General features: G+C 39.9%; 1 protein-coding gene across 2 annotated transcripts in view; it reads left to right on the forward strand.

Annotated features, from left to right (window-relative positions):
- Positions 1–11,501, forward strand: part of LOC122540581 (coatomer subunit delta) — a 42,885-nt gene extending 31,384 nt beyond the window's left edge. For both annotated transcript variants that reach the window (XM_087976323.1, XM_043676460.2), the window contains 5 exons: positions 4,184–4,349; positions 6,076–6,223; positions 6,830–6,938; positions 8,935–9,139; positions 10,820–11,501. In XM_087976323.1, the coding sequence (XP_087832449.1) occupies positions 4,184–4,349; positions 6,076–6,223; positions 6,830–6,938; positions 8,935–9,139; positions 10,820–10,909 (718 nt within the window). In that variant the 3' untranslated portion in view covers positions 10,910–11,501. The remainder of the gene's footprint in view (positions 1–4,183; positions 4,350–6,075; positions 6,224–6,829; positions 6,939–8,934; positions 9,140–10,819) is intronic.
- Positions 11,502–11,927: the final 426 nt, after the last annotated feature.

Here is an 11,927-nt window from a genome sequence, read left to right on the forward strand (position 1 = left end):
TCTTTCATCACTATCTCCCTGGGTCCCACCCACCCCCACCTCAACAGTTTAAATCCTCCCAAGCAGTTCTAGCAAATCTCCCTGCCAGTATATTAGTCCCCTTCCAATTTAGGTGCAATCCATCCTCCTTGTACAGGTCACTTCTACCCCAAAAGAGATTCCAATGATCCAAAAATGTGAATCCTTCTCCCATAAACCCACTCCTCAGCCATGTATTCATCTGCTCTATCCTCCTATTCATGCCCTCACTAGCTCGTAGCACTGGGAGTAATCCAGATAATACTACCCTTGAGGACCTCCTTTTTAAATTTCTGCCTAACTCACTGTAATCTCCCTTCAGAATCTTAACCTTTTCCCTTCCAAAGTTGTTGGTTCCAATGTGGACAATGACCTCCTGCTGGCCCCTCTCCCCCGTGAGAACATTCTGCACCCTCTCTGAGACATCCTTGATCCTGGCACCAGGGAAACAGCACATCATTCTGCTTTTTCACTGCTGGCCACAGAAACGTCTGTCTGTACCTCGGACTACAGAATCCCCTAACACAGTTGATCTCTTGGAAGCCAACGTACTCCTCGTTGCATTAGAGCCAGTCTCAATACCAGAAACTTGGCTGTTCATGCTACGTTCCCCTGAGAATCCATCACTCCCTACGTTTTCCAAAACAGCATACCTGCTTGAAATGGGTATATCCACAAAAGACTCCTGCACTAGCTGCCTACCTCTCTTACCCTTCCTGGAGTTAACCCATCTATGTGACTATCTGAGATTTTCCCCCTTTCCTATAAGTGCCATCCATCACATACTGTTGCTGTTGCAAATTCCTCATCGCTTCTATCTGTCTCTCCAACTAATGCACTCGATCTGATAAGATTACTGTGTTTTCAGATAATCTCCTACCTTGCATCTTAAGGGACTTGAACTAATCCAAAGCTTCAGTGTCTGTACCTTCAGTAGCTACAGATCCTGTTCATGCATCACCCTGTGCTTATTGATCTGTTTTGGCTCCTGTCTCTTCCATGTTTTTAAATTTCTCCTTGGCCTTGCCCTTCCCTATTATAATCTCCTCCAGTCTTACAAACCTGGATCTCTCAGCCCCTTCAATTCTGGTTTCTTCACTCTACCCTGAGAAAGCCATGTGTTCACCTGACTGGGATTCCAAGCTTGGGAAATCTCTCCATCAATGTCTCTGCTTCTTTACCTCTTTTTTTTTTTTCCTTTTTAAGGTGCACTAATTGTTTTGAATTCTCATATTGTCACCTGATCTATTTTTTCCTTGTGTGGTTCACTGTCAAGGATTACTTTCCTAAAGTACTACTTGGGATCTTTTACTACTTTAAAGGACACATGGGATGATTCACACTCCATCTAGAATGTAATGCCTGCTGATTGAGCATATTTCACATGAAATTATTTTAGGACATGTTAATCTTCCATCTGGTGGTGTAGATCTCCAACAAAAATCTACTGCAAGTTAGCAGTTTCCTTTAGAAAGATTGCAGGTTGGCTGATGTGGAAACTGGTAAATTTAGGTAGGAAGTGCTGTTTCAAGTTTGGAATTAGATACACTGGATTTTACTCTTGTAATCATAGAATGGACTGTTGTCTAACTGAAACCATAAATCAGCTAAAGTCGGTCATGACTATTTCTGCTTTTTAATTCATTTGTGGGTGTCACAGGCTGGGCCAGCATTTATTGCTCCATCTTTGTTGTCCTTCTTCCTTGAACCATCACAGTCCATTTGGTGTAGGAACACCCTCAATGCTACTGGGGAGGAAGTGACACGGAAGGAATGGCAATATATTTCCAAATCAGGACAGCGAGTGTCTTGAAGGAAACTTGCAGGTGATGGTGTTCCCATGTGTCTGCTGTCCTTGTACTTCTGGATGGTAGCAGCTCTTGGTTTGGAGGTTTCTGAGTAGTATGGGAGGATTTCTGCGGTACATTTTGCAAACAATGCACATTGCTATGATGGATGTTAAGCTAACTGGCTTGTTGTTTTCTTCCCTTTTTGAACAAAGAAATTATAATTGCTGTCTTCCAATTCAATGGGATTTCCCCTAATCATTTGCATTTTGAAGTGCTAAAATCTACGTGTCTACTATCTCACTTTTTTAAGGCTCTCGGGTGAGGTTTTGTCAAGTACTTGTCAGCCCATAACTTCTGCAACTTACGAAGTAAATTTTACACTATGTTTACACATACATCGGCAGGATTTTGGAGCCAGGAGTAGGTCATTCTGCTCCTTGAGCCCACTGTGCTATTCCATACTATTGTGATTTGATCTGATTGTTATTTAGATCTGCATTTCTGTCTACTGCAAGTAACCTTCCACTCCCTTGTATGTAGAGGATCTGTCCACCTCTGCCTTAAAAATATTCAAGGATTCTACTTTCACCATCTTTTCAGCAAGAGTTCCAAAGATACTCAACTCTTGTAAGATAAGAATCGTCTCATCTTTATTTAAACTGGCAACTCCTGAGTTTTAAACAGTGACCAGTTCCAGATCCTTCCATAAGAGAAAGCATAATCTCAAAGGTACTGGATTCTTTTATTGTTGTCTGCATATGAGCATCATTGGGCACATAGCAATTACTGCCCAAGGCCAGTTTATTTGCAAAGATGAGTTTTCTTTGTCAACCTCTAACTTGTAAGGTTATATCAGAGGGCAGTTTCGGGTTGCATAGAGGCCAGCATGGGTAAGGACAGCACATCAAAGCATAATTTGTAAAGCCGGTTTTCTTTTACTACAATTCAACAACTTCATGGTTAGTCTGAGTGGTTGATGACAGGGACAATAACTGTAGACAGCTGGAAAATATGGTCTATCAGCTTGGCAGAAAGATGGCAAATAAAATTCAACCCAGAATTGGATTGTAAGGCAAAGGATCTCTTAATATGTGGGAAAAGGTGGGGCTTGACTCTCAGTGCAATTTTCCTGGTCGCAGTTGTGACACATTAAAATCTGCCATCTCAAGTAGACGTAAAAGTTTCCATTGCGTTGCTTAAAGATGATCAGAATATTCGTGATGCCCTATTAACCAGAATCTGTAAAAAAATGTTAGTCATTCAACTAATTTCCTCCCTGAAATCTTGCTGTGTTCAAATGAGTTTGTTATTTCAGAAGTAACGAATGGATTTTGAAGAATTTTAGGATGTGATGGACATTATCAGAGCAAGTTCTGTAGCCAGTGGAGTTCCACAGGGATCAATCCTGGGCTTGCAGTTATTTACAATATATAATAATGACTTGGATAAGGGAAGTAAATGTAATATTCCCAAGTTTGTGGGTGATGAAAATAGGCAAGGCAGTTGGTGAGGTTGACATAGTCTGCAGAGGGATATAGACAGAATAAGTGAGTAGGCAAACGCTTGGCCTATGGAATATAATGCAGGAAAATGTGAGATTTTTCAAAAAGAAGAGAGGAACTGAATATAATGAAAAAAGCTGCAGGACAGAGGGCTTTGGGAGTCTTTATACATAAAATACGAAAAGCCAAAGTACAATTTCAATTAATAATGTAAACAAATCGAATGTTAGCCTTTTAATTCAAAGTGAATGGAGTATATAAATAGAGAAGTCTTGCTAAAACTGGACAAGGAACCAGTTAGTCTGCTGTTAGAATAATTGTTTTAGTTTCTGTTTGTAAGGAAAGGTATTCTGATGTTGGAGACATTACAAAGAAGGTTTGCTAGGTTGATCCTGGATATGGAAGGATTTCCTTATAAGGAAACTTGAGTTGGTGCTCATTTCAATTTAGAAGAATGGGAGACAACCTACTGAAACATCTAAGATATAGGAACTTGAAAGATCGCTGCTGAAAGGCTTGTTTACCCTTGTCAGAGAGTCTAGAATCAGGGAGCATAATTTGAGTAATGAGTTACCCCATTTAATGTAGAGATGAGAAATTTTTGTTTGAGATTGGTGAATCTATGGAATCCTTTACAGGCTCGTCGTAATCAGTAAAGGAATCCAGGCTTCTAGGAAAAAGTCAGGAAGGTGGTGTTAATTCAATCAGTCATGATGTTGTTGAATAGCAGAGCAGCCTTTATGATCCAAATGGCCTACTCTTGCTCCTATTTGTTATGGTCTAGTTCTCTGCGTCAGTGCTACTTATGATTCTAAAGTAATGAGCTAAATTCCTACTGTCATAATGTGAATGCTTTTCTTGTAACTTTGACAGTGTACACCTGAAAATTGAAGAGAAGATATCACTGACATGTGGTCGGGATGGCGGCTTGCAAAATATGGAGGTACATGGCATGATCATGCTCCGGGTTAGCGATGAAAAACAAGGAAGAATTCGCCTTCAAATAGAGAATGATGACAAAAAAGGAGTTCAGCTACAGGTAAATATAACACCATGTTTATGTGGATGAGCCTTGTTTAAATCAGTTTTGATGAGATGTCATGGACCTGAAACATTAACCCTGTTTCTCTCTATAGATACTGCCTAATGTGAAATTTTCCAACCTTGGTTGTGATCTTTGTCAGCTTTCTAGCATCTACAGTATTTTGCTTTTAAGTTACTTTTACTGGTTAGGGTTGTGTTTTCTTTTAAGAAAGCACTGTTTTTCTCTATCAGACTAGTCAGCTCGCAACCGAGATCTCTCATTGACTGTTGAAGATTAATTCTGAATGCTGGGGCTGTCCCATTCAGTATGTTTTGACCACTCATTTTGTTCCTGTTCTGGAGTGCCCCATTTTGTGTGGTTGTATTACCATGTTGAGTCATGAGGTAAGACCCTCTGACATTTCATGTTAACTTAACAGTAATGCATGTCTGTTTTGTTTGTTTGTCATGGTTTAGAGATGCCGGTGTTGGACTGGGGTGTACAAAGTTAAAAATCACACAACACCAAGTTATAGTCCAACAGGTTTAATTGGAAGCACACTAGCTTTCGGAGCGCTAATCCTTCAACCACCTGATAAAGGAGCGGCGCTCCGAAAGCTAGTGTGCTTCCAATTAAACCTGTTGGACTATAACCTGGTGTTGTGATTTTTGACTTTGTCTGTTTGTGTTTTTGAAGTTTTAAAAAGTAATTAAAAGTCATCTGCAGTTGAGCGGCTATTCAAATCCCACTTGTATTTATATTTCCAAGATTATGATTACTTTAGGGTTAATACTTTAGGGTCAACTCCCTCCTGTGCAGTTTCTGCTTTAAATAAGGAAGGGAACTGTATGGAGCTATGTGAGGAATTTATAGGGATAGAGAAGCTAAACACAAATCTTGACTCTAGCAAATTATGTGCTTGTGATGAGTGTGGTTAGTATTGATATGGCATATTTTAGAGGATAGTGTACCGCTGCAATAGTTTGCCAAGTAGTGTAGGATACTGAAGACTTATTTAACACACAGATGCATGCCGACAAAAGATATTGTAGCAAATAAACAGAGATACTTTACTCAATCTTAAATTATGATCAACCAAAGGTGCATTTTATTCTGAAATGTCAGCACATAGGATCAGTCAGCTTAGTGCAGTGATTAGTTCCAATAATTTTTTGGTCTACTTGAATTAACATCACTCTCCATAGTTTTGAGTAGTTTTGTTTTAAATTTATGGGAGGTGAGAGTTGCAGACCAAAGTAGTTTCTTTCCCTAATTGCCCTTGAGCCAACTGAGATGGCTCGCTGTGCTATTTCAAAGACTAATTAAGAGTTGACCAAATTGTGGGTCTGGAGTCACACGGATTAGATCAGCAGACAGCATTCCTAAAGAATATTGGTGAACCATTAGTTGTTTTTTAATGGCAAGCCAGTGGTTTCGTGGTTACCATTGCTGTTTGCTTTATTCTACATTTATTTAGTTAATTGAAATTAATTTTCACATCTTTACAGTGGGATTTGAATTCTTGTTTCTGTATTACTGGTCTGAGCCTGGATTACTAGTCTGGTACCATGATTACTGTTACCATAGCTATGAGCTGTCCTTCCTGTCGTCTTCGTATGTACTTTATTCCTGCTTTTAAAAATTTGCAGTGGGTAAAGTTCGAGCTGCATAACTTCTGAGTCGGAAATGAAGGTGACCTAGTTCCAGACTAAACCCTAGTTTGTTCTGTCTTTGTCTCCAGACTCACCCAAATGTGGATAAGAAACTTTTCACGACAGAATCTTTGATTGGCCTAAAGAACCCAGAGAAATCCTTTCCACTGAATAATGATGTTGGAGTCCTGAAGTGGAGGTTGCAAACTAACGACGACGCCTTTATTCCCCTTGCCAGTAAGTTCTTCAACTTGTGCAGGCAATGAGCAATTTGGGTATCTTACATCGTTGCAAGCGTAATTGTACAAAGTTGTTCCAGAAGTTATGACTTAAATGGCTGTGGCAAGTGTGTCTAAATGTGAATTTTTTTTTTCTGTTGCTCTCATTGAGCACATGGGGTGTTTTGCTGTATTAAACCTGTTGTACCATAAGTGAACTTGGTCAACAATGCCATTCTGAGAACTAAAATTAGAGACATTCACCCTTGACCTTTTAAACCTTGGTAAAAATTCAGTCACGCTTATTACTCAAAACTATTCAAAGTTAACCACAGTGATAAATGCAATAGGAAGTGGTAAATATTGAAGTTTATTTTGACTGTCAACATGTGAATTATTTCCAGTAGCCCACTCAGGAATAACTTAAGAGAAAAAAGCTTTTTTTCATTCCCCTTTTGGGAGCTGGCATGAACCCAGATAGACCAAGTATGTCCCCCTTCTGTTCTATCTTCTGAAAGGCTGAATGGCCTACTGCTTGTTTGTCTGTTAGGCAAATCACGATTCAAAGTTAAGATTAAACCTGTTGCCTTCAAAGTGCTTTCAGTCTTTTCTCTTCCTGATTTAGTTAACTGCTGGCCTTCAGAGAGTGCCACTGGTTGTGATGTAAATATTGAGTATGAGCTACAAGAGAGCACTCTGGAACTAAACGACGTGATCATCTCCATTCCTGTTCCGTAAGTTTTTGTGGGCTTGAAGCATGTTTCTTGATCTCAGATTCCCCCTGGTTTATTCCACCTTGCTGCTGTTAAGACTGATGCCACAAGAAGGAGCGCACCTTCCCACTTTCAACCCAGGCAATGACCTTCACTACCTGACTACAGGAACTGTGGCAGCTAATTAATGTGATAAACTACAGCATTGTCCTTTTAAAATTTGAACCAGTCTGGTGGACTACAATCATCTTAATTCTGGTCTTCCAACAATTAAGGCACCCTATTGAGAAACAAGATGGTAGAGATACTCAGCAAATCTGGCAACACCTGAGTGTGGTGTTTTGAGGGGGGGGGGGGGGGGGGTGAAACTAATTTAAGTGAATGACTTGTGCATACTTGATTTCCAGCATTTTGGCTTTTTATTTCTGATATCTGCCATACTTTGACACCAAGCAGATAGAATAGTGTATTATGGAGAAGACATAGATGTAAGTTTGCTCGCTGAGCTGGAAGGTTTGTTTTCAGACATTTTGTCACCATATTAGTTAACATCAGTGAGCCTCTGCTGAAGCACTGGTGTTAGTGACCCACTTTCTATTTGTGTTTAAGTTTCCTTGGGGTGGTGACATCATTTCCTATGGTGATTTCATTTCCTGTTCTTTTTCTTGGGAGGTGGTAAATGGGGTCCAAGTCGATGTGTTTGTTGATAGAGTTCCGGTTGGAATGCCATGCTTCTAGGAATTTTCTGCGTGTCATTGTTTGGCTTATCCCCTAATGGGTGTGTCGTCCCAGTCGAAGTGGTATCCTCCTTCTGTAGGTAAAGATACAAGTGAGAGAGGGTCATGTCATTTTGTAGCTAGTTGATGTTCATGTATTCATGCGGCTAGTTTTCTGCCTGTTTGTCCAATGTAGTGTTTGTTACAAGGTTCTTGCACGGTAATTTGTAAATCACATTAGTTTTGCTTGTTGTCTTCATTAGCTGCTGTTTGTGTGTTGGTGGGTTTGTGGGCTACCATGATGCCAAGAGTAGTCTGGCAATCATTCTCGAAACTCAGTATGACATCTATAAGAAGTGTGATGATGGATGTAGACCGGTTGAATGAATGTTCAGAACTCTAACCGATGACTATAATAGTGGAAAACGCAAAGTTAATTTTTACAGAAACAAAAAAGCAGAACAAAAAACTTGAACAGAGAAAAACAGCAGAGTTCTAAGGTGGACAAGGTTTCGGGTGTCCTCGTGCATGAATTGCAACGTTAGTTTGCAGGTATAGCATGTAATCAAAGTGGCTAATGGGATACTATCCCTTACTAACTGAGGAAATGAAGATAAAAGTAAGGATGTTATGTGTCAGTTGTACAGGATGTTGGTGAGACCATATCTTGAATACTGATCGCAGTTCTGAATTTTTTTAAAGGAAAGCTGTTCACAGGAGGTTTACGAGATTGATGCATGGAATGTGCAGGTTGCTATGAGAATAGGTTGGACAGAATGGGCTCATTCCGGCTCGAGTTACTTGATTGAAATGTATACGATCGTGAATAGTCTTGACAAGATAGATGTGAAAAGATGTTCCTTTCTATAGCTAAAAGTTTAAAATTAGAGTTTGCCCCTTTAGAACAAAGTCATTGTTTTTCTCCCCCTCAGAGTTATGCTACTTTATAGCTCTGCCTCCAAAGGTGGAGTGAGATTGGTGTGGGGGATGGAGGTAAATTGATTCCCTTGCCAGACAAGTACCTAAAGTTATTTGGATAGGTGGGAATCAGAGGACGCAAATCAGTCACTATCCTATTGAATGGCTGAGCAGACTTGAGGACCTATTTCATGTGTCTGCATGTGCGTCCTGTTGATCACATACATGGAATGGAATTTCAGTGATACGTGTGAGCTGTCAACCTGAATTTTGATGATAAAAAGCTTACAGGCAGGAAGTCGAGACTCACTTCAAGCAACAGTAACATTGAATGAGTGTTTGCCAATTCTTCTGTACTGACAGTCCTCTTCTGTTGTACCTAGGTCTGGTGTTGGCGCCCCATTAATTGGTGAACTTGATGGCGAGTATCGCCATGATAGCAGGAAAAATATTCTGGAGTGGTGCCTACCTGTCATTGATGCCAAAAATAAGACTGGCAGCTTGGAGTTCAGTATAGCTGGGCAGCCCAGTGATTTCTTCCCAGTCAATGTATCCTTTGTGTCCAAAAGGAACTACTGCAATATACAGGTACAAACTCCCATCAATAAAACATTTCTTCAAGTGTATTTAATTTGTTGTATTATGACTCCAAAAGAACTTCTAAGCATCCATTGCAACATTACTAAGAGAGCCTGTTTCTTCTCCTGTAACATTCCTCAACTATCTCCTCCTTCAGCCTGTCTGCAGAACCTGTTGGTTGTGGCATTATTGACTCTAGCTTTGACCATTTTAACAAACTCCTGGTAGGCCTCTTCCACCATTCATGAACTTGAGATGATGCAAAACCGTTCTACCCATCTCCTCACTCATGCCAAGACCCGTTCACCGGTCATCCCACACATGTGCTGACTACCATTTGCTTCCAGTCTGCTAACACTCGGTTTTTAACAACTCTCATGAAACCTGCGCTCCTCCAGATCTGTCATTGCTGCTACGTTGGCAGCTGTAATTTCAGCTGCCAACGCTGCCAAGCTCTGGAATTCCTTCCCTAAACCTTTCTGCTTCTGTTCTTCTTTTGCCTCCTTTACAACCCTCTTTTTACAAACAAACTTTCGGGTAAGCCTTAAGTAATTTGTTTGAATGTCTTTGCAGTTCAGTGTCAAATTCTGTTTGACTCTTAATAAAGTGCCTTTAGGTGCTTTACTGTGTGATAAGTGGTTTATAAAGTTGATATTGCATTCCAGGATTTTAAATGCATTGAATTTATTCCAAAGGAATGTTAGTTATTTGACTTGTGACTGACTGATGCCTTATGGTTAGTGAGAAGTTGTTGATCTTTGTCAAAAGTTTGTGGTAAATCTGAAGCAGCCACCCCAAACTCCAACATGCAAACTTTTTCATCAGGTTCATTTTTGTAGTCAACATAGTATTTGAAAGCATTAAAATGAATGCATTAATTAATTTATGACTTTCTAACGTTAAAATTAAAACCAAACCAAATATTTAAAGTAACAAGCTTATGCAAAGTGCCCTGATTTTCAAAGTCAGTGCAGGGGATGATGTAAGTTGCATTCTGACTAACCTACTGGCAGCTCTGGTCAAATTGGAGCTTCAACTGATCCCGCTGCTGCTAGCATTCATTGGGTAAGGGTGAGTATCTTGCTTCTGAGGCATTCTTGGGTTAGTCAAGTGGGAGAGTGACTCACTGGAGCATTCATGTTTTTGAGTGAGCTGTTGGTTTAAATGCCGCTCTAAGACTTAAGATTGTAATTTACATTATGTTGCAGTTTTGGAAAGGGAATGGGTTCCCTTGTTGGAGGACTACTTGTAAGTTTATTGCTCTGTACTACTCCATGCACTAGTTTTAGTTTGGGATTATGTTCTGCATGGATTGGTTGGACTGAAGAGTTTGTTCCTGTTCTGTATGGCTATGATTCTATAGCTGGCAATGGGTAAGGATAGTACTGTGTGATGCTGGAGCTCCAAAGATGTAAATTGCATGAAATTCCCTAAAAAGAATACAGTTGGAAGGATTGCAGTCATTTAATATTCCCATTTGAAGTCACTATCCAGTAGTCTTACTTCCCACACTTGTAATTGGGTTCAGAATCAGCTATGACCCTCTTCTCTGCTAGGGTTCATACACCAAGAGCCACCCTGAAAGGTCAAGTAACTAGTGGGTAGCTAGTACCACAAGGCTGTCCTTTGCTTTTCTGCGCAAAAGTTAAGGAGAAATAAAAATGTTTATTTTGTCTCCTTTGTACCTAGGTGACTGGAATCAGTCATGTCGACAGCAGCAGCCCTGTGAGGTTCTCCTTGGAAACCATGTTACTGGTTGACAAATATGAAATATTGTAAAAAGAAAAATCAATGCACAACAGATATCCAGAAATCACAAGATCAGATGTTGCTGAACTGCACACCAGTTTGAAGACCTAAACTTCAAAAATAAAATTGCACAGTATTTGTGTATGTGAAAAAAGGTTCAGAGCGCCTTGACAACAATGTGGTTTATTATCTGTTATTCAAACCTGGCGACTATTCTCATCTGAAAAAGGAGTTTGATATTAATATTTTAATTAACCAACAAGTAAACACTTGTCTTTGTTTTGAAAGGGGGGGATGGATGGATGGATGGGTGGGTGGGAGGGGATGACGTTTGGTAGCACCTACAGTGTCATGTATTTCAGCTACAGCACCTGTTATTCCCTATCATATTGCCTCCTTGGCTGTAATTATTGTTTTAGCCCTTCTGTTGAGTTAGTTACCAACGTAAAGTGACTTTTTTTCTTTTTCCTTTTTTTTGATTTGGATGAAAGATGATCACAGCAGAAATTTTGTAACCCTGTAAAGTGTACAAGAGGGAATATGACAACATTCCAGTGTAAAAAGATTTAACAAAAAATTGTAAGCTTTAAAAATGATTAAAAGTATATTATGAAACTAAAAATACGGCATTGCTTTCTCTCTGTAAAGGATTGTTGTAGAGATGGTCTCAATGCCACCTGTGGAATGATGTTGCCTTTTAGGCAAAAGCTGCAGGGCAGTATGTCAACCACAGCAGTCGAGTGCTTCAGTGAGATAGGGGCAGTAATGGATATTGGGAGCGTGCTGATGGGTTTGTTGAAAATCTAAGTCACAATTGGAGCAGAAAAATGGTAAAATGAGCTGTTGTGTCACTTCTTTCATGTCTGCATTCAGCATTTTATACCGGGGGATTTCATGCATCATTCCAAAAATATACTGCTAATTTCCCACTTTCTGCATTTGGGTTTCCCCTCAGAATAGTCAGGCTTGTCTGATTTCTTCCCAGATGTGGAGAAGACTGTTACAGTTGTAGCTTAAATTATGAAGTACCTCTACAGCTTCAGTGTGT

This window comes from Chiloscyllium plagiosum, unplaced genomic scaffold (genome assembly GCF_037043375.1).
Source record: "Chiloscyllium plagiosum isolate Xiang-an unplaced genomic scaffold, Cpla_swu_hap1 HiC_scaffold_29, whole genome shotgun sequence".
NCBI lineage: Eukaryota > Metazoa > Chordata > Chondrichthyes > Orectolobiformes > Hemiscylliidae > Chiloscyllium > Chiloscyllium plagiosum.